General features: G+C 32.1%; 2 protein-coding genes across 2 annotated transcripts; both read right to left on the bottom strand.

Annotated features, from left to right (window-relative positions):
- Window positions 1-15,258: 15,258 nt before the first annotated feature.
- LOC145043524 (uncharacterized) lies at window positions 15,259-19,710 on the bottom strand. The gene is made up of 3 exons (XM_078992210.1): window positions 16,738-19,710; window positions 16,022-16,661; window positions 15,259-15,938 (listed from the first exon to the last, which is right to left on the bottom strand). Exons 1-2 carry the CDS (start codon window positions 18,043-18,045, stop codon window positions 16,626-16,628), a joined length of 1,344 nt encoding a protein of 447 aa, XP_078848336.1. The 5' UTR covers window positions 18,046-19,710; the 3' UTR covers window positions 15,259-15,938; window positions 16,022-16,625.
- Window positions 19,711-20,029: 319 nt separating this feature from the next.
- Window positions 20,030-23,328, bottom strand: LOC145043523 (flowering locus K homology domain-like). Its single transcript, XM_078992209.1, has 7 exons — window positions 23,131-23,328; window positions 22,194-22,478; window positions 21,836-22,085; window positions 21,587-21,735; window positions 20,753-20,959; window positions 20,476-20,670; window positions 20,030-20,399 (listed from the first exon to the last, which is right to left on the bottom strand). Exons 2-7 carry the CDS (start codon window positions 22,467-22,469, stop codon window positions 20,199-20,201), a joined length of 1,278 nt encoding a protein of 425 aa, XP_078848335.1. The 5' UTR covers window positions 22,470-22,478; window positions 23,131-23,328; the 3' UTR covers window positions 20,030-20,198.
- Between the last annotated feature and the right edge of the window lie 115 nt (window positions 23,329-23,443).

Below are 23,443 nucleotides of genomic sequence, written 5' to 3'. Positions count from 1 at the left end.
CTTAAAAAAATCATTGTATCTCCCATAATTGGTTAGATTTTTTATTTTTCTTTTTTATGAGATGTTTGTATATGTTGTTGGGTACAAAATGGTAAAACAAAAATAAAACTCACAAACAACTTGAAAAAACATTATTAAAAAAAACTATCTTATAGCCTTTTTAATTTTCAAAAGTTTTTTGGTTTGAAAACACTCTTAGAAAAAGAATATGAATAAATCATAATTGGTTAGATTTTTCAGTTTTTATTTATTTATTTATTGAGATGTTTGTATATGTTGTTTAGTTACAATTGGTAAAACAAAAATAAAACTCACAAACAACTTGAAAAAAACTTTATTTTTAATAAAAAAAATACTTTATAGCCTTTTCAATTTTCAAGAGTTTTTTGGTTTGAAAAATCTCTTGAAAAAAAAAAAATATTAATAAGTTCCTATTACGGATGCTCAAAGAAAATAATCATTGTATCTTCCATAATATGTGAGATTTTTCTTTCTTTTATATGAGATGTTTGTATATGTTGTTTAGTTATAATTTGTAAAACAAAAATAAAACTCAGTGACAACTTGAAAAAAAACTTTATTTAATTTAAAAAAAAAAAAAAAAAAAAAAAAAAAACTCTACCTTTTTAATTTTCAAAATTTTTTTTGGTTTGAAAAAAATATGAGTAAACTCCTGTTGTGGACACTCAAAGAAAACTTCATTGCATCTACCATAGCAGGTGAGATTTTTCAATTTCATTTTTAATGAGATGTTTGTATATGTTAGTTACAATTGGTAAAAGAAAAATGACTCACAATCAACTTGAAAAACTTTACAAATACAAATAATAATAATAATAATAAACCCCTCTTTTATTGCCTTTCCAATTTTAAAGAGTTTTTTTTGGTTTGAAAAACCTCTTGAAAACTAATCAGTTCTTATGCTCAAAAAAAAATCATTGTATCTTCAATAATAGGTAAGATTTTTCAATTTTATTTTTTTATGAGATTTTTGTATATATTGTTTAGTTATAGTTGGTAAAACAAAAATGAAACTCACAAACAACTTGACAAAAAAAACATTTATTATAGCCTTTTTAATTTTTCTGAGTTTTTTGGTTTGAAAAAACTCTTTGAAAAAGAATATGAATAAGTTCCTATTGATGCTTAGTCATTTTTATATATATTTGACTAATAAAATTACACGACTTTTCTAAAAAAATTCGTTGTGACCGGAAATTAAAGGTTTTTCTTCGGCAATCAACAAACTTGTGACGGTAGCCAACTTTTAAAATTATATATATTTAGTGCCTTTATTTTTTATTTTTATATATTTAACCAACAAACTTACATAAATTTTAAAAAAAATACCATATTTTATTTTATCAAAAAATAACTAACAATAAAAGTTGTTCCAAATTGTTTACACATGATTCTAGTTGTTGCTGTTTTTTTTTTTTTTTTTTTTTTTTTTTTTTAACTCTTTGACAAACCATTTTAATTTGTTACATATATTTAGAGTTTTCTTTTATATTTTTGTATAACTTTTTTTTTTTCGTTTTTACAAAATTACATTTTTACAACTTTTACAACCTTTATTATTTCTTTTCTTAAATAAAAATTATGTTTTTCTTTTGACAACTTTTGCCCCATTAAAATTTTTCTTCGTTTATAAATTTGTAAAAAAATTGTAAAAGGTGATAACATAATTTGTTAAAAATGTAAAAGTTCTTGGCAAAATTGAAAAAAATGTCTAGACCGACCGAATGTATAACAAGAACTAAAACTTCGATCAAAATTATAAAAAAACAAAACTTCCATCAAAACTATAAAAAATAAACTTGGATATATCATGCCACAAGGACCAATGGAGGATGGTTTATGTAAATTGGTATATTAATGACACTAAGTATAAGATCCATGGATTATATGGGTTAATTAAAAAAAATATGTGTTAATTAAAAAAATAAATATAAATGTTTAAATATTTAATAACTTTGGATTTATAAGAAAATAAGAAAAATAATGAATTATTAAAATTAATTTTTCTTTTAAATTTGAATAAATAAACAAAATAAACTAATGAACTTTAATTTGGGAATTTTGAAATAAGAAGGTAAGTCCATTAATGAAATTGATATTCATTTATTACTACATTTATACATTTATTGTAATTTACTTTAACAAACGAAGATTTTTTTTTTCCATACGTCACATTCTGATTGAAGTATTATGTGGAATTTATTAAAATGGAAAATCTCATAAAATGACATGTGGAAAAGAAATTAATTCAAAATAACCACAAAATAACATTTAGCAAATTCAATGAGAGTGTAACATGTGGTAAAAAAAAAATTCATTTATTAGAATAGATTTGAAATAGTCCATTGGTGAGAGCAATATTTTTCGAACACTTTATACAATTTTATTGGTCAATTATGTAAAAAAACAAATTAAAGTCACTAAATATCAAGGTTCTAAATAATGTAAAACGTGATTTGACGACAATATTAAACATGAAACTTTATTAAGTCGTGGCGAGCCACTTCGTTTATAAAGCGTGACTTAAAAATGTAATTTTATATATGTATGTATGTGTGTGTGTGTGTGTGTGTATATATATATATATATATATATATATATATATATATATATATATATATATATATATATATTCTGCTATTATTCTTTTTTATATACATACGCGACTTAAGACATCATTTTGTCAAAATTTTTTGGCGATAAGTAAAAGCTTTTGAAGCCATCATGACGAGCCATGATAGAACCATGACAAGCTTTTTAAAACATTGCTAAATATGTACAACTACAAAAGTTGGTTACACTCACAAGCTTATTGGTCATTGGAGACATTGTTAAAAACAGATAAAATCTTTAATTTATAGTTATAACCGTCTTTTTTAACACTTCATATGATTTTATTGGTCATATGTATACAAAGAGGAAAGTGTATTTATGGTTTAAGTTATAGGATTCTCGTTGGGTCAAATGGATCCATTCTTATAGACTCATTGATCGTAAGTTCTAGGATGTCCCAATAAAGAATTGTGTTTGGTCGGGGCTCGCAAAATATCCTTATTATGAGGGATAGGATTAGAGACCTGCTGGTCCATTTTCTCGGCTTTTGACCCCCTTTTTGTCCATTAAACATGTTGAAATTCATGGAAAAGTGTAAACATAAATCCTTGTTACTAAAGTATTTATGTTATTTTTTTGTCGTATTTTTCGTTTTTTAAATGGGTCGTATTATACATAGTCGCTTAGAATTAAAGGTTGGAATTCATAGAAAAGGTTCGAGTTTGTAGTTTAGGAACTAATTTGTTCCTAAGGGCCATGAAAGAAATGTCACTTGTTGATCCAAGGATTGAACTTTGGGTTCGAAGTTCTTATTGGAAGGAAAGAAAAGTTGAGTAAATAAATGGAAAAGAAAAGTTTGAAGATATGAGAAAGATGCTAGGAGCAAATATATTGACCATTTTTGAATTAGGGGGAATATGTTGGAGAATATAGAAATTTGGAATTTATGTTTATCGGTGAAATAAGAAACTTTATTGATGAGTTTTTGTATTGGAGTAGGATTTCAATCCATTTAGTATAAATAGGTTAGATGTCTTATGTTTTCTATCTCAAGTTTTGTAAGTTTTCCAGCTTTGTTTCAATAAGATACTTGCAACCTAAGTAATTTCCCATAATTCTTTTTCTCACATGTTTCGTTCCTCCCATGTTCATCTTGTTCATCCCATGGTCATTTATTCTTCTTTTCTTCCCAATTTCTAAAATTTTTGTGCCTCTTCTTTGTTTGTGTCACATTCTCAGAGAATCAAGTGAACTGATTCCTATATTAAGTTCATTCTTAGAGAATTAAGTGAATTAATTTCCATAAAAAAATATTGATTACTAGATTAACGAAGAACAATCAATCATATCATATAGACATATACAAGTCCACTACAAAAGAACAATTGAATAGCATCATTTGTTAAATCTGAACTTTTAAGGGGTGTTTGAGATTGTTTTGCAAAACAACTTATTTACTTATTGCATTTTTAAAAAGTTAATAAGCCAAAAGAAAAATGTTTGGCAAACTAAAAATGGATTTTCGAAACAACTATCCCATTAGCTTAAAATGTTTGGCAATCTTAAATCCTAGGTCTCCCTCCCTCTCATTTTGTATCTGTTAATTAGAAAAAAAAATGTATTCTTGAATTACTTTGTAATTTTATTGTTATATGAATCAAAGTATTTTGTTTATCTTTATAAACTTTGATTGTGGATAACCTATTGACTCATGTTCAAATCCTGGCACCACTCAGTCCTTGTGGCCATGGAGGTTCGTCTGCAGTGACTTCAGGGCATAAAGCAAAGCTTAATGTTTGCAGCGGATGGTTAGTCGGTGCGTGAAAGTTGATCCGGAAACCCTCGTTAGAGAATTCTTCTTTCCAAAAAAAAAACTTTGATTGTGGCATTTACAAAACTTGTAAACTTCGTTTCAATTGTCAGAAGCACCTCCCTTAAGCCGCTTCAACATACAGAGCTATAAAATTGGACTTTCAAAATTGAAAAAAAAAATGCTTCGAGTTTCTGAACAGATCTTCAAATTCCAAAAAATGATGTACTAGGTTGGAAGCTTAGACATAGACCAATATTCTGTCAACGTAAGGAGTTGAAAAATAAACTAAAAGTAATTTGAGAGCAGTTGAAAACTTAATTACGATAAGAAAGCACAATAAACACTAAAAATATTCATCACAACAATTTAGTTTGAAACTGGCATTATAAAGAGTGCGACGGAAAAGTTTTTAAGAAAGCTAATGTGCAACATTTCGCACTAGTCAATAAAAGCGAGTTTCAAAATAGCACGTCATAAAAGCTATATAGAAATAGACCACGTTTTGTAATTGATGATCATTTTCGTCATTTGTCTAAAAAGATTGTCAAAATGTTAAATAGAGTTTGAAAAGTGGGTATTTTCGTGAATATCCCCTGTTTTTAGTTGCATTTTTGAAATATGATAAAACCATGTAAAGGTAGTCTATGTTGGAAAATAAATAATGTTTTTTGAAAAACCAAAATCGGTGTAGAACTTCACTATAGAAGTAGTTTACATTAAATTTAAGTTTGATGTATTTTTGTTCGCAAAATAAAGCATATTAACCATATGGTATGAACGGAATTCCAAACTGAAACATAATGTGACATTTTCTTTTTAAAGACGTTACATGAGTGGTACAGGAAAAATACGTTGTAACTTGGAATCGTCATTTGAAAATTAAAATAAATATTAGATAATAATAATAATAATAATAATAATAATAATAATAATAATAATAATAATAATAATAAATTCTACCAAATTATAGCAATATCAAAAACTTCATTTATTTATGTATAATAGCATCCTATTTTCTTTATTTTTATTGCAACAGTGGAGTTATTACTTTATATTCTTATTAGAGAGTTAGTGCTCTAATAATTTTTCTTTGAGAAAATGACAAAAATAGCCATTTACACTAATTACATTACAAAAATAGCCAAAAAATATCGAAATTACAAAAATAGCCAACGATTTCGCAGATGGAAATACCCCATCTGCGAAATCAGCAAGCCATCTGCGAAAGTACAAGCAGCTAAAGCACAGTTGTGCTTTAGCTGCTTGTACTTTCGCAGATGGCTTACTCCATCTACGAAATTAAGACCCTATCTGCGAAATCCCCCTTCTTTCACTATATAAACGTTTTTTTTCTCCATTTTTCACCTTTCTCTACACAAAAACTCTCTCTAACTCTCTCTATCTTTGGGTTTTTTTCGCGATTTTGGCTAGTTTTTGAAGAAAATAGAGGATTATATCAACAATCCCGCAGATATGGTTAGATTTTAACTTTTTAAATGTTTAAGCTTTTTTTTTGTTATCATTTATTGTATTATTTAGTGTTTAAAAAATGGTAATTTTGTTGTATTTTGATAATTTTAATATTTCTTTAGTATACTTGAAGCTTAAATGGTATTTTGTTAGTGTTTGTTTGAATGTACAAGTAGAGACTGCGTAGATAATGTTTACAATTTGTTATTTTTGTTGTTTGTTTAGTTGTTGTATAACCTGAAAACTTGTATATTGTTATCGTATAATTGTTTATATAAAGTGAAAAATAGTTAAATTATAGTATGTGCAAAATAGTCGTTTGTATATATATTTGTTTTATAAGTATAGCATTTGTATAAGTTGAAAATTTGTCGTATATATATTGTTAGAAATTGTTTGTGTTTGTCGTATAAGTTGAAAATTTGTATAAAGTTGTCGTATAACTTGCAAAATTGTTAATTTGGTTGTCGTTTTATTTGAAAAATTGTTTGTTTATATGATTATAAAATGTTAGTTTATATAATTAGAAAGATAAAAATTGTTTATATATTTGTCGTTTAAGTTGAAAATTTGTTTAAGTTGAAAAATTGTCGTTTATATATTTGTTGTTTAAGTTGAAAATATGTTTAATAAAATGTTTATATAATTATGTATGATATTGTTTTTTATCGTAAATATATTTGTTGTATAACTTGGAAAATTGTTTATATATGTGTATGTTATTGTTTTTTATCGGAAATATAAAAATAATTATTAATTAAGAAATAGTATTTGCATTACTGATTGTTTGTGTACTTATTGCAGTTCGTAATCATATATTTTAAAAACAAAATATTTTTTAGTTATCTAATTTGTTTTTGTGTTTTTTTTGCAGCATGATTTTAGTTTTATCAATGTGAAAGCGTTTGCGAACTTAAAAGGTTCTGGCGGTAACATATGGGAAGTATTTGAAGTTTTAGATGATGCCAGACGTGTTATTTTCAGAGATACCGTATTTGGTTATTTTATTGATGTCCTTCGTTTACAAGAGGACACATTGTTGTTCCATAAAATGTTCCTTCATCAGATCCGGCCGGACCCTGTTTTATCTCCAGATGGAATAAATCGATTATATTTTCGAGTAGGCAATACAAAAATAGTTTATGGGCCGGGAGAGTTTTGTTTGATAACCGGCTTCAATTTTGGGGAGTATCCAAAAAACATTGGGAGAAAAGGGTCGGAAAAATTATTAAGCAGTAAAAAAAGATGTTTATTGCGTGAACGGCTATTTCCAGACCATACCAATAGTTCGGTGAAAATCGGCGACCTTAAACGTTTAATTTTAAATCGAACATTCCTAGCACTTGACGACGTTGATGCAGTTAGAGTATGTTTGATATACATTTTGTGTGAAGGTTTTTTGGGTAAAGAAGTTAATGATCGGGTGCCACAAGATTGGTTTTTTTGGCTGAGAATTTGGATCTCTGGAACAGGTATATTTTGTTTACGTTAAAAGTTATATTTTATTAAAGTTATAATATATATAAAAACTAATATTGTTTTTTTGTTTTGTTAGTTTCGCTTGGGGTAGCTATCTTTGGGATTTTACTTATATTGACCTTGAGGATACATGGAACAAAATACATCATTATTTATCACTTTCTGAGCGTCGTCAAACTTTAAAGTACTCCGTATCAGGATTTACGGCTCCAATTAGGGTATAAAAATATTCTAATATTTAAATTGTTTTATTGTTAAGTTTTTTACTTTAATTTTAACTTTTATTACTGTAATTGTAAAAAATTGTAGATATGGATATATGAGATGATTCCGGCTGTTCGCGCATGTGGATTTGTATTGAAAAAAAATAAAGACTTGCCTCGGATGAAACGATGGAGTGGAACAAAAAAAATTAAAATGGGTTGACGTGAACAAGATTTGGTCAAAGATGAAGGTTTATAAATTTTTCGTTTATTATTAATAAACTTGATTATTATACTTTTATATGCATTTTTAATATGTTTAATTTTTTAGGAGGGTCTACCACCAAGACAAAACATGTTACCGGGTGATGGTGAGATGACATCTTGTTATTATATGTCATTTCAAGAGTATGTATATGGTGAAGGGAAAGCAGTTCCATCCCCAGTACGGGACCATTTTAGGAGACAAGACGAATCTTCGTCTAGTATGTTGTCCAGTGGTCGCTCTCATGGTAGAGGTAGGGGCAGTGGAAAACACAAGTTAGACGAGGTGTTAAAACGGCTACATGCACTGGAGCAGCATGTGTTTATGAACTGACAACCTACAGAGTTTTTTGGTGAAGAAGTGAATACTGAACAATTTTGGAACGACATTGCTTTTGATGATCCGATAGTGTCACAAAGAAATTATGATGAACAGGTTAGTTACACGCTACATTATTTTTTAAATTTTATTAACAAATATGAATACTTGTGTTCATATTTTATATTTGAAAATATAGGTTGTGCAAGATGAAGTGATGAATAAAAACAATACAACTGAAAATGTTTTTGGTGATATTCAAGACGACAAGGTTGTTATAGATATTACCTTTACGATTTTAATAATTACTTTTTAATAATGTGTCTTTCGTTATTAAGTAAAAAAGTTATATTTTTAATGTAGGTGTTGAAGGAGAGGAATGACTATACGGGGAACAAATTTGATGATGATGTGTTTGATGTAAATGATTATACTGAATTTAAAGAGGTTCTTATAGTTACATTAATTTATATTTTGTTTTTAGTAGATTAAATCATTTATTTAATTAGATATTATTGCTTATTAAATTATGTGTATTTCGTTATTAAGTATAAAGTTTTATTTTTAATGTAGGAGTCGAAGGAGAGGAATGACAATGCGGGGAACAAATTTGATGATGAGGTGTTTGACGTAAATGATTATAGTGAAGCTAAAGAGGTTCTTATACTTATATTAAATTATATTTTGTTTTTAGTATATTGAAAGTTATTTTTAATTAGAGATTATTGGTTATTAAATTAGGTGCCGGACGAAGATGAAATAAGAATTACGGCAGTTGTAGATTATTTTAATGAGTATGATGGCAAAGAAGTTACACACGATAAAATGAGGACTCGAAAACCATCACAATATTTGTGCACTCCTTACACCGAGGTATTCGTTTTATTTATAAACTCATGATTTTATATTTATGTGAATTATCTGAAAGATATAGATTTAAACATTTGAATATTGATTTTAGTTGCATACGACATCGAAGCCAAAAAGAAGAACAAAAAAGAAGGTTGATATCAAATCAACAAGCCCCATTCCTCCTCCAGTTTTTGGTGTTGCTCATGACTTCTCCATGTTGCGCCTCCAACCTTACGTAGCAGGCGGTGAGGTTGTCATCCAAAATTATTTATTTCATTCATATGATGGCCAGCATCGTTTGTTAAATTTCGTGTTAGATAGAGATTTTTGGAGCTCATTGTTTGGGCATACACACGACGGATGGTTGGAGTCATCGGTAAATTAATTGTTAATTTATTATTTTAAAAGTTAATTGTTTTTTAGTCAATAATAAAAGTATCATGTGTGCAGCATATAACCATTTGGTAGCGACTATTAATGGAGAGACAGTTTGAGAGTGACCGGCATACAATAATGCCTCCAAATTTTTTTGTTTCTCATGCTTTGGAAGAAGGACAGGACTGGAGGGCGTTTATGTCTGGTATAACTACGTACCCCGACTTCATGGTTGCTTGGTGGGATGTTGATACGGTAAACTTAATTGTTTATATTGAAAATAATATCGTTATTTTTCTTATGTTTTTGTATTGTGATGTAAAAAAACATAATTTTATTTTATGATTCTTATACAGGTCTTATTGCCGATTCATTCATCCCCTAATCATTGGCTATTTGGGGAACTACGATTAGCGTCAATGGAAGTCCATATTTATGACAGTCTTGGTAGAGGGGCTTATGAAAAATTCTACTCTGAAGGAATCTTTTCCAAATTTGAACGTCGGGTGACAAATTATTTGGACAAGATTAAGTATTGGGCCCGGAGGAACACCCCAAGGATTCCATTGAATATGCAATTCATTTATGAAGAAAATGTTCCCCAACAAAGTAGTCATTTGGGAGATTGCGGTGTTTTTGTTTGTATGTTTATGGAGCAATTCGTTTCAGGTCAACCAATATGTGTTCTTATTAACCCAAAGAACGCAGCTTTAGAGTTCCATCAACGGATGACAAAAAAAATTTGGGGGTCTAGTCTTGGTCCTATGTAGTTGGATTATACAATTGTATATCTAAATTAATGTTGGATATGATTATTAGTTAATTTTTTCAGTTTCGTGAACGGATGGCAAAAAATTTAACGTTACGACAATTACAACAAATTAATGACCTACTAATAACTTATGAATACATACAACATAAGAACAACTACAACATTTGTTTTAACGTTACGAGTACACTGTTCTAAACGTAAGTACAAATACAACAATTTATTGACCTAACAACTTCAAAACCATAAAAACAATATTAAAAAGCTTACAACTTGTAAACAAGAACTGCCAAGAACAACACCCAACTACAAATCAACGCTATCTTCAACTTCTTATTTTCTGATTGAAAGAGCTTATTAGAGTTAGCTACTTTAGCTATTACCATAGATGATTGGTCCTTCTCTTCATCAACCCAACTGATAAACCCGCATTTTGGTCCCTGTTAAATTTAACATTCACAGTAAGAAATTAATTTTTTGTCATGTAAACACGAGGGTTTAAATTTGAATGACGTTAACAACATGATACCAAATATGGGCAAGCGTAAAACAATCTTCCTGGGTTTTTAGATGTTCCCGAAATCCTAACGATACGTTCTCCTCTGCAATTGCAGTGTGCTATTAGCCTTGTTTTTCTTATAAATAGGAGTTGCTTTCACAGATAAATTTTTCATACTGAGTGACACCCTTTTATAGAAGAAATCATATTACAGACAATTCTTTTTGACTATGAAATAAACTGGTTTGACTATGAATTCAAAAAGTTGAACTATGAAATCCAGACAAGTAAATTCTGTAGTATTGTCTTGTCGGACAGTGAAATTTGACTATGAAATGAACTGGTTTGACTATGAATTCAAAAAGTTGAACTACGAAATCCAGATAAGTACATTCTGTAGTATTGTCATGTCGGTCAGTGAAATTTGACTATGAAATCAAATGGTTTGACTATGAATTCAAAATTTTGAACTACGAAATCCAGACAAGTACGTTCTGTAGTATTGTCATGTCGGTCAGTGAAATTTGACTATGAAATGAACTGGTTTGACTATGAATTTAAAAGGTTAAACTACGAATTTTGAACAGTAGAGATACAATATTTTCTATTTATAATCGCATTTTATTGATATTGCATTTGTGTGATGATTGTAGAGCACTTTCATCGGTTTTGAAAATGAGTACTTACACCGAAAGAAGCTTTTCTCAACTACCAATTTTCTTGCATAACATTCAAAGAACAAATCCTAATACCTTCACAGCCATCAAGAAAACCGATACAAACTGCTTTCAATTCTGTTTTGTGGCTTTAGGTTGCGTGGTATAACATACTTCTTTTATTGAGTTATATAATATTTCATGGTAATGTATCTCGATTAGTTTTTACTCATCACTAATATGTGTTCGTTTTTATGTAGATTCGTACCTTCCTTAGGTGCATGATACCGCTAATATATGTGGGTTATTTACCCCTTATTGGGAGCTATCTGAAAACAATGTACTTCGCAGTGGCTTTAGATAGAAATCATGAACCACTACTCTTAGCAATTGGTTTGGGAACCTTAGAGTGTGAAGAATCATGGAGATGGTTCATGATGAGGTTAAAAGATTGTTTAGGTGAGGACATAGAGGTTGGTTTCATAAGCAATCTGTGTGATAAAATAGAATTTGGTGTTCAGAGTGCCTACCCGGATTCCTATCATGGATATTGTCCTAAAGATATAGCTCGAAAGATACGTGACTCTGTGGGACATAACAATACGGAAGTTGAATCGTTGTTTTGGAAGTCATGCAATGCATATAGCGTTGATTATTTTTACTTGTGTTTGGAAAGGTTGCAAAGTGCATGTAGGAAATCACCTTTCTTCACCTTGCTTAGGAGTCCAATTTACTGGCTTGACGATATACCGATTTCAAAATGGACACAAGCATTTTTCCCAAAAATACGCTACAATGTTAAATCGATTGACGTCCCTGAAATTTTGCAAATTATATCCAGACGTGAGTTTCCTATAACAACGATAATTGAGTTAATCACCACGTCGATACAATCAAAGTATGTTGAACGGGCCGACGTGGCGGGTAAGGGAGATTGTTATATTTAGTTTTTTTAATGTGCTATTATTTTTATTAAAATATCAAATTTTACAGGGAGGTTGTCTGGTGGGTTGACCCCTTACGTTGAGAGTAAGGTTCAAAAATGTGTCAACAAGTCTTATAATTGGAATGCAAGACGTTTGTATGGGGATACATATGAAGTCGATGACAATTTTTCCACCACCAACGTACAACTTGAACGAAGGGTATGTAGTTGTGGTAAATGGCAAAAAAGCGGTATACCATGTGCCCACGCTATAGCATGTCTAAGAACCCGTACATCTGAATCCATTAACAGAATGGTTGATTACAAGTTCACTAATTATGTGTATTGACTTGCATATGGATCTGAGTTGGTGAATACTATACCATCACATGTGCATTGGGAAATACCAAATGAAACGGTCGTCCTGTTACCTCCCTCAATGCAGTAGTTATTCATGTAGCACCTTTATATTTTATGTAGTATTATGTATTAGTTTTTTATGTACCCCATTTTTATTTTAGTGTCGTGTTACATATTAGTTATCCATGAAACCTGCTTATATTTTATGTTGTATTATGTATTAGTTATTTATGTACCTCATTCATATTTTATGGCGTGTTATGTATTAGTTATTTAATTTATGTCGTATTATGTATTGGCTATTGAGGAAACAACATACATTAAAAGAAATGGACGTTTATTAAATAGTGACGACTACACACATACAACAACAAGCAACTTAAATAACGAAAATCAATTACCTTAACCAACATGCATATTAAAAATAAGGGACATTCTTTAAAAGATTCCATGCATGTAAGTGGGTAAACTCGCTACCATCATATTCAAAACGGTATAGTTCCAAAGCCACCTTCCGTAGAATGTCTTCATCCGTATTTGCATGTTCGTTATCCAACTCGTTGTAAATACGTTGAAATTCTTTCACCTTCATTTTCAAATCCAGAAACTTCGCTTTGACATCTTTTCTTCTTCGATATTGAGTACGCACCATTAAATGGTGAAACAAATGACAGACACGAGACCAAAATGATCCAGCATGAACTTGTGGGCGACCCGGTGGAAAATCCTCCTCTACAGTTATAATCCAAGCTTGAACCAAAGCGACCTCCTCTGCGTTCCTCCATGTATGTGGTGAGTCCATAATTGCAAGGAGGGAAGTAATACGAAACAACTACAATGGATATTAAAATCTATTTATAACGACTCCTTACTTTCCTGCTGCAATGGCTTGTCAATTCAAGCAGCAATGTATTGTGTTGTCATTCGACCGGGGATGACTTGTCAACTCGAACAGTGCTCTGTTGTGTTATAAGTATAGTACACGGCATTCGTTAGTTAATTTTGACTATGAATTGCAGACATATTAGAAGATTGGACTGCGATTTTGTGTAGAAACTACTATAAATTGACCTTATGTTACATAAATACTTTATTAAATAAACCAATACAGTTGTTCAAATATTGTTTTTTATATTCTACTCTCTTAGTTTCAATCAAAATGAGTTCTATATCATGGAGCAATGAAGAGTTCTTGGTTCTTACACATGCTTATATTCATGTGTACGAGACAAGCAAGTTGAACGATCCAATGTTTTGGAGCCGTTTAACCAATATTTTCAATGCTGAAAACCAAATGGCTACAAGAAACGATCGTGACGAACTAGACATCTTAGCAAGATGGTATGAAATGAAAACCGAAGTTCTATTATTCAACGATCTTTATACCAAAATTGACGACACCCGTTTAAATGCTACTGAGGAGGTCATCTTGGAAGCTGCTAAGGAGGAGTACAAGTCATTAAGTAACGGGTTGGAATTCCAGTTTGAAGCCCCTAGGAATATTTTGAAATATATCCCGTTTGTTTAAAATCTATTTTAGTTTATTATGTGAGTACTAGGTTATTTTCATGTACTAGGTTATTTTCATGTATTTCGTATGTATTTCGTTTGTTTAAAATCTAAATTAGTTTATTATGTGAGCAACTCGTATGATTAATTTGAATTAATAAATGCCAATTGCATTAGTTTTCACAATACATCAGAATACATTTCTAACAAGGATTCCATGAACCATTACAAACATTACAACAATTACATGAAAAACAATGACATAATGCGAACAAAGCATTAACGTAAAACACAAGTCCATGGGTTAGTTCGAAGTCTCTGCCGTCATGCTCACAGATGTAAAAATCTGTAACAACTTCCAAGAACTCTTCTTCATCCCGATAACGAACATTGTTACGTTTCGCATAATTACATGCTCGATTGAACCATGTCACTTCTTCCTTTACATCCATCCACTTAGTAACAACATCTGATTTTTCTCTTTTTTGTCCTTTTCCCATCTCATAGTTAAACAAAGATGTTATGTGAGTCCATTCATCACCAATTAGGCAATGCGGGGGAGCAAGTAACGATACACCATCCTTAACACTTAGCCAGCAACGTGTTAGAACTAACACCTCGTTTGTCGTCCATGGCCTTTCAGAATTGGAACCAGGTACTTCATTCGAAGAACTTGCTGCATTCGACGACATTTCTAATAATGGGAGTTCGTTTCGTTTAGGTGATTTGGGTGTTTGGTTTTTAGATCTTAAACATCTATTTATATAAATAAATAGACTACGAATTAAAACTTTGACTATGAAATGGTTACATTTGGACTACGATTTTCAGCTTTATGCAGTGATTTATCATGTCAAACTATCATTTATGTCATGTCACTTAAGGGTTCCACTACGATTTGCAGGTTACTACAGTAACTTGGCATTACTGTCTAGTCATTTCAAAGTTGGACTTGTCATTACTGTCTAGTATGTATAAATACCGCTTATAGATCAAGTTTATTAAAAATTAGTTACAAAATTGTTGTTATATTATCATGATACAGATTAGGTTGCAAAAGGATCGTTTGTTGTTTTTTTTTAAATAACAAGTTGTAATTGTTAAAAAAATTCTGCAAACTATATTTTATAAAATAAAAGCTTCATTAATTGTTATAATCAACAAACTAAACAAAAATATGAAAGCATAGCAATGTCTTGTAAGATTTAATAAAAATATTACAATACATAATAAGTTAACAACTCGTCATTAGTCTTCATTTCAAGGTTGTTTTATATCAAAATCAGCGTTAAAGGTTTGTGAGCAACTCGTTGAACCACCAATATTAAATGCCATTTCTGCAGTAGAAATTATGTGACGTGCTCCGCTACCGGACGCCCTTCCAGTACAATTATTTCTCGTGTGTCTTATTTGACCACATGTAGAACACTCTTTTATAATTGGACCCTCGCCTTGGGATGGAATGCGGTCTGTGCTTCTTGGCCTGTCTGGCTGACGTTTATCCATTATTGGTGGCTTAACAATCATCAAATCATCGGGGATCTCCCATTCGGATGGCTTTGGCAGAGGGTTTATTGATTCCTCATATGTTTTCCTCAGTGTTTCGGTAAAGTAAGCATTTAATGCATACCTCGAGCAGTCTTGGTAGTTGTTCACTGTTAAACATCTTATGACATGACCACAAGGGATCCCATCAAAATGCCAATGCCTACATGTACATGTCATATGTTTGAAATCAACAATCACATTTTGTGCCCCCTTTTTGACCTCGCATTTCGTATTTGAGATCATGCGAACATCCCATTTGGTAAAAGTTTTCTTATTTTCTTTTACAATTTCATCCGCCCAAGGGGTAAGTGTTGTTGCTTCCGCTAAAAAAAGAGCCAAAATGAAGAAGTTAAGATCAATAACATCAAAATTAATAAAACATTAATATTAAAAATTTACTTAATACCTGCAAAGTTACGTCTTTGAAACCACCATTGTTGCATTGTAGCACGAAAAAAAATCGATCAACATAAGTATTGGCACCTTACGTGCGTGTCTAGATAATGCATTTATAGACTTTGCACTGTTGGACGACATAAGATTGTATTGGTTCCCTTTAAAATGTGCTCTTGACCACGTTTTTGGATTTTTACTTTTTAAGTACTCCCATACTGGTTCTTTTGTCTTTTTCATAACATCCATGGCAGTATCAAAATCATCAACTGTGTACGCCCTACACGCCTCCCAAAAAATTCCTTTAACCGTCTTACTCTTGCCGAATCTAGATACTATGTTGAAATACAAGTGGACACCACATATTCCATGATGAGCGTGAGGAAAAATGTTGGCAACGGATGTTGCTATAGATGGAGACCTATCAGATATAATTGTAAGCTCCTGCATATTTCCTATGCAATCACGTAGTTTTTGAAAAAACCATGTCCAAGAATCGGTACACTCATTTTTGCATATACCATATGCAACCAATAATATTTGGTTTTGTCCGTCCTTAGTAACTGCAAGTAACATGGTACCTTTGAACTCGCCCTTTAGGTGAGCTCCATCTACTACTAGGGTCGGCTTACAAAATTGACAAAAGTGCGTACCTACAATACATTGTATATCTATTCAAATACACCAAAATAAATATTAAAAAAATTAATATAATATGATAATACTAACCGAGCAACCGATTGCGATGTACAAAAACTCAAAGCGATCATCAGCATCTGTTTTAATATGTGTGACAGTACCCAGATTATGTTTGGCCAAGTTGTGACAATACGCCGGAAGTTTGGTAAAAGAATCCTCTTTCGTACCCCTTAACGACAACAATGCATATTGCTTCGCACGCCATGCCTGATGGTATGAGATATTGATATTCAATTGAGCATTCATATCATTAACAATTTCTTTTCCCCGATAAACTCTACTATAGTCTTCAGCCAAAACATCAGCAACATATTCACCCAAAACATATTTGTTTGCTTGCCGATGATTAGGTTGCAACAATGTTGAAGAACATGTGTGTACATCAACAAATTTATTCACTTGGAAAAGTCCATCAGAATTTTTAATTGCTTTTGCTCTTAGTAACCAAGAACAATTTTTCGAAACACACACAGCTTCATACCTTGATTTGGTGGATCTACTTGTCCTCGTCTGGAAACCTTCTCGAAGACATTTTTTACCAATACATCGCTTTAAAAGTTCTTTGTTCTTAAATATACTCTCACATTGAATCTTTTGAAGATTCATGTCTACCATCTGTGTTGGGATATCTTCATTAATATCAACTGGCCATGCTGGTACAGGGGGCATACCGTGAAAAAGGTTATCGGGAAACTTAGCTTTAACTTCATCACCCAACTCATCTCTATCGGAATTGCTTTGTAGCTCGGTTATATCTAAACATACATCACCAACATCAACATAATGCCCGTAAACATGATTTTTTTTCATTTTTTTGACTTGAATTTTTTTTTTTTTAGTTTTATCTACCGCACGCCTACTTATAACTTTAACTTCTTGTTCGGCAACATCATCACAACGACCACCCACATCATCAAGATAAGTACCAACATCATCATCACCAACATGCTTGTAATTCTCAGGATCCACATAGTGAATAGGTGAATAACTAACATTAACATTTTCAGCAACACTGTGAAACTGAGGTACACTAGGAGTATTGAAAGTACCTATCGGATCGTTGCTCCCTTTATAACTGCGTAAATTACCAACAAGCTGGTTTCCAATTTCACCACCCCCATTAACCTCCTCAACTTCATCAACCATCGATGGGTGTGGGTTAGGGTGTTTTCTTTTTCTTTTTTTTTTTTTAATTATTAAAATATATATAAGTAAATAAAAAATGTGAAAAAGGAATAAAAATGGTAGAATAGTCATTTTATCCTTTTTAGGACCAAAACCAAAGAAAAGTTTTGATTTTGGATTTTCTATGCACGTTGGAAAGTTTTTGGATCCCATCCAAAGTTTTTTGCAAACCACAGGGACCAATTATGTAGTTTTGTCTTTTTCTTTTTATAACATTATACTAGGCAAATTCTATCCAATCATAGCTATTCAAATTTGCAACTGAATTGTTATAATTGTGTAGATTTTTACTAGGCAAATTCTATCCAATCATAGCCAAAGCATATCACTTTTGCTTACACTTGACCATAAAAAACACTTTACACTTGACCATAAAAAACACTCAAAAAGGATTTTTTTTTCTTTTGGAATTATTAAGTTTAATGCGTTAAGAACTTAATCGAGACAACAATACATGGCTTTTTATTTTTACTTAGTCCAGATAAAATGACTTAATGGGTTAAGCCAAAAAAATATTGATTAATGTATTAAGACACTAACCATTTACCTATTTGCTCTTCCTTTTTCCTATCAACTCCTCACATGTTAAAATTGGTTAACATTATAGAAATTGTTTGTAGGAATGTAAGGAATGGTCATTTAGTTTTATTCATATGGTTTATTTGGTCTAGAGAGAAAAATATTTAAACACATATGATGACATATGTATGGATAAAATGGTGTTAATATTGTTGGTGATTTTATATCACTAATACTATTTAAGTGTAATGGGGTTAATTTGTTGATCAATGTCACTTTGACAATTATCGAATAAATTAGTATGGTGCGGAGTGCACATTTGTTTGATTTTGTCATTGTTGAAAGTATACTGCTATTTTGAGGCGAAGCCTCTGAACTGACGGGGGTCTGGGGGCAGCGTCCCTGGGAGCGGGGTCCAAGGGGCGGCAGCCCCTGGCGGGGCCCAAGGGGCAGAGCCCCCGGTTTTATGGTAGTTTATGACAGGTAATATGATCGTTTTTGGACAGGAAATTATTTAGATATAACTACCATATGGCAGTTTAAGATAGAAAGTTAGTTTTCTGCTATATATGATCAATTTCGGATTCTATTATTGGGTACAGATTCATAACATCTTCTTCATTCTATATTCTAGAAAAATAGTGAGTTTCATCCGATTAGAGATTTTGAGTGTACCCTCGAAATGCTTTAATCTGAAAGTGTTTCACAACTCTCTCTAATCCAAGTTTATCTATATCCCGATTTTCTAACAGATATAAATGTTTTTTTTTGGACCAAATACAAATACACTGAATCTAAATAAATGACTCAATTGCTCTCCCGTTGAAAATTGACAAATAAGAAATTACCATTTATTTAAGAGTAAATTACACGAACGGTCCCTATGGTTTGGGGCAATTTGCGTGCTTGGTCCTTAACTTGTTTTTTAACTCGGAAGATCCCTACTGTTTGTTTTTGTTACGCGCTTAGTCCCTACTATTTGTTTTTGTTATGCTGTTAGTCTCTGTCTTACCTTAAAAAACTATTATTTAAATAGAGAAAAATGATGGGATAGACAAGGTAATGCTAGAGGGGTGGGGTTAGGTGAGTGTTTATTTAAATAAATTAAAAAAACAATGGAAAATAATCCTTTTAGATAAGACAGGGACCAAACGTGTAACAAAAACAAATAGTAGGGACCTTCCGAGTTAAAAAAATAAGGTAGGGACTAAACACGCAAATTACCCTAAACCATAGGGACCATTCGTGTAATTTACTCTTTATTTAATAACCTTTATACATTAAAATTGTACATTATCACATTAAAAAAAAAAAAAAAAAAAAAAAAACCCTTAAAATTTTTAGATTTTTAAAAAGATAACATTAACATGCTTACCAACTTAAATTAAACATAGTTTTAAAATAAGTTCGAATAATAGAATTGAATCCAAATATTCATTAAAGTAGATTAGCTAAAAATATGGAATCACCATTTAATACTAAGGACACCCCTTTCCTAACTTAACCAACCAAAACATTTTATTAATATTAAATAAAAAAGAAACAACTATATATAGCTTAACTCATTAAATATCTTATATACATTAAGTACATTAACTCTAAGAGAAACAACACCATAGACAAATTCAATATATCATCTTTTATAATTTATAAAAAATGAAATACTACAACCAAACATGTCAATGTGACATTGTTAATTATTTTTTAATCATAGATAAAGTTAACACTTATTTTATATATAAACGTATACAAAATCTAAAAGATTAAAAAAATTTAAACCACTAACCTTAATAACCATAATTAGCACCATAGATTGAACCATAGCCTCCTGTTTGTCCTCCATAACTGGTGGTTGGTGGTGATGCATACATTGTAGCATGGGCGGCATAAGGATTATATCCTTGTTCCGATGTGCTTGTTTGGATTTGTGGCGGTGGTTGTGGTGGTGGTGCGGCGGCGGTGGAGGCGGCGGCATCAGCCATAAAATTCTGGAATATAAGAATTTTAATAAGTTGTGCTTTTTCATATTTCACCGAAATCATCAAGAAAGTACAAATTTATAACCTGAATTAATTGCTGAGCTGTTTGGACTTGTGAAGCAGTTCCATTAAACTCCACAGTCATCTCCCCAGGAACTCCCTTTGTTTCCTGTACACTGATAGTTGCACTGCTGGCACGACGTATATAACTTATATTTGATCCAGCTGTACCAATCACAGCATCCGCATATGATAACGGAATCTGCATTTGCTGTGTCACCTGTCATTGCCATGTCACCACGTTTGACCTGGTCAACCGCTTTCAAAAACCACATTGCTATTTTATCCAATCGTAAACTAACCTGTGTGATAACGGAGGGAGCTGTTGTTGTTGCTTGCATGGCTACATGAGCTTCTCTTCCGTAGGCTGATATTCCTTGGTGAGGCTGAATCTCTGGTGGTGGATAGTAAGTATCAATTTGCCTTGGAGGTGCCATAAAATGTGGTGGTGGACCCCAGGATTCAGGAGGGGGTATTTGTTGTTCCATTTGAGGCTTTGGTGCTTGCATCTGATGAATTAGTGTAACTATAATTATCCAATAAAACTTAGGCCTGTTTGTTTTTTTAACGGAAAATTTAATCTACTCCTAAATTAGTCCTTAATTCCACCTTAGGCTTGTTAGCTGTGTGAACAGAACAGGTTATACTGCGTTTGACATGCAGTGTATCAGGACTATGACAGATGTCAATTTTTGTCCCACCCAAAAAGGTGCAACAAAGTGGGACCGGGACTCGCTCTCCATCTCTTGTCTGTGCAAAAGACGTAAATGCCCTTCTCATCCTCATCATGGAAAATAGCCTTAGAAAGCTTGTCCAGTCCAGACTGAGTAACAAACGCAGCCTACGGCTGCGTTTCTGACACTATACAGGACAAGCTTTGTAGGATATTTTTCATGATGAGAATGAGAAGGGTATTTACGTCTTTTACACAGACAAGAGATCGAGAGCGAGTCCCTGTCCCACCTTGTCACACCTTTTTGGGTGGGACAAAAAGTTGCAATTTTTGTCCCGTTGACATCTGTCACAGTCCTGGTACATTGCATGTCAAACACAGTATAACCTGTTCTGTTATATGTAACAAATAGGGCCTTAGGGAACTTAGTTTTCTGCAATCAAGATAAGTATAAAAGACTTACTTGCACTTCAAATAACGAAATAACACTTCGGTCAACCAAGAATTTTCTCAAATGAGAAGCGATTAATTCAACTGCCTTGTGTATCCCACCAGGTTTCCCAACTACTTCAACAATTCTATCATCTTGAAGAGCAAAACTTGGTAAATCTTCTGCAATAACAGTTTCCAAAGTTGACATAACATCAAAATACGCATTTAACAAAAATGTAAAACTTCAAAACAAAAAATGAAAAAAGTTGAGAAACAGTACCAAGAACTCTAACAATACAACTGGATGCTTCTTGGATAGATTTTACTGTTGCTCCTTGTTTCCCAATCAAACTTCCTGCTTGTACAGCTGGCACAAGCAGCCTTGTGGAGACCTTTATGAACCCTGGTGGAACAGGAACAGGAAAAGATTCACCATCTAAACCATCCACTGTGCGTTTATGAACCCTAAGAAGACCATCTACAGCAGGGGGAAGAGAAGCATCAGGTTCTTCCTTTCCAGATATCATCACCTTTTATATAACACAATCAATCAATCGATTACATACACATCATCAACATGATCGAACACCTAACATTTCTACAAGAAATAGTTATGGTCTTATGGAAAAGAAACTTACAGCTCTTTCTGTTGTTGTTCCTGGTGGAGCATCAAGAATCTTGATGCGGGCCCCTGTCTCCTCACACATTTTCTTGATGAATTCGCCTTTTCGTCCAATAATACTTCCCACTTTTTGTGCAGGAACCAATATCCTAAAAACACTCTCTCCAGGCCATCCAGGCCATCTATTTTCACCACCTTTAGTGACTTGAGCATCTACATGTTCTTGTGTTTCTTCAAGCTGTGGATTTTCTTGTATCCCATTACCAGAAGTACTCTTGTCAACTTCTGCCATACCAATCTACTGCAATTACCAAGAACAGATGTTCAAAATAGATGATAATAGCTCATAGTGTAACTCTGTTTGTACTATATATATTACAAACTTCTCTCCCAACATGAAAGAACTTGTAGAAATCTAGATGTTGAAAATTAGTCCTTTTGATCACACAAATTGAAGTGTATCTTGTATCCTGAAATTGAACGCAAGTTAGATACTTATGCTTATTGATCCTACAATAACCCTAACTGGTCTCTGAAATGTAGTATTGTGCTACGTTAACTTGCAGGAATAGCTCTTTTTAGTAAACTGCTGTTATAACCAGCTGTAGAAAGGTTAGAAGAGTACTGCGTAAACTGTATTTGACGAAAATTGTCTTATCTCCAACACGTTGTTGAGTGTAATTAACAAATTCTTGTACGTAAATAGAATTTATCTCGTCAATTTTGAAGTTAAATCTAACTCCATTTGATACTCAAAACCTTGCTATTTTGGGACTGAAGCGGTATAACATCGTGACACAAATTTAGTAAGTGGAACCTTGAAATAACAAGGGATAATCAACAGTAATTCAAGATAACACCAGCTAGTTGCATCAAAAGAGAAGTACGAACGCGAAGCATTGTAGGAGATGTATAATTCGCGGAGAATAAAAAAGCGGGGGATACGGAAGTACCGATGGAGAAGGATGGCGGTGAAATTGTTGCTGGAGTTCAAAAGGCTGAGATTCAGTGGCGTGCCGTTGGACTTGGTAGGACGGCGGTGGAGGGCGGAGTCTGGTAGGGGTGGAAATTGGAAACAAGAGCTGCGTAAAACCCAATGTGTTAGGGCCAGAAGAACATGCTCTGTTCTTGCTTGTGGCATATACCCACGTGTTGTTGTTGGTTGGATTCTCGAGGTTGATACGATCAAAAAAAGTAAATTACACAAATCATCCTTTGTGTATGTAGCAAAATGCACATTTGATCCTTATTTTTAAAAATTAACTC

This window comes from Lactuca saligna, chromosome 4 (genome assembly GCF_052625555.1).
Source record: "Lactuca saligna cultivar CGN05327 chromosome 4, ASM5262555v1, whole genome shotgun sequence".
NCBI lineage: Eukaryota > Viridiplantae > Streptophyta > Magnoliopsida > Asterales > Asteraceae > Lactuca > Lactuca saligna.
This window is presented reverse-complemented; position numbering and strand designations above follow the sequence as displayed.

Coding starts and splice junctions, on each gene's coding strand:
- LOC145043524 (XM_078992210.1), bottom strand. CDS start 18,045: ATGGGATCCAAAAACTTTCCAACGTGCATAGAAAATCCAAAATCAAAA. Junction 16,662..16,737: donor ACATCGCAATCGGTTGCTCG/GTTAGTATTATC, acceptor AATGTATTGTAG/GTACGCACTTTTGTCAATTT.
- LOC145043523 (XM_078992209.1), bottom strand. CDS start 22,469: ATGGCAGAAGTTGACAAGAGTACTTCTGGTAATGGGATACAAGAAAAT. Junction 20,960..21,586: donor TTTCGTTATTTGAAGTGCAA/GTAAGTCTTTTA, acceptor CTAATTCATCAG/ATGCAAGCACCAAAGCCTCA. Junction 20,671..20,752: donor CTCCCTCCGTTATCACACAG/GTTAGTTTACGA, acceptor TGGCAATGACAG/GTGACACAGCAAATGCAGAT.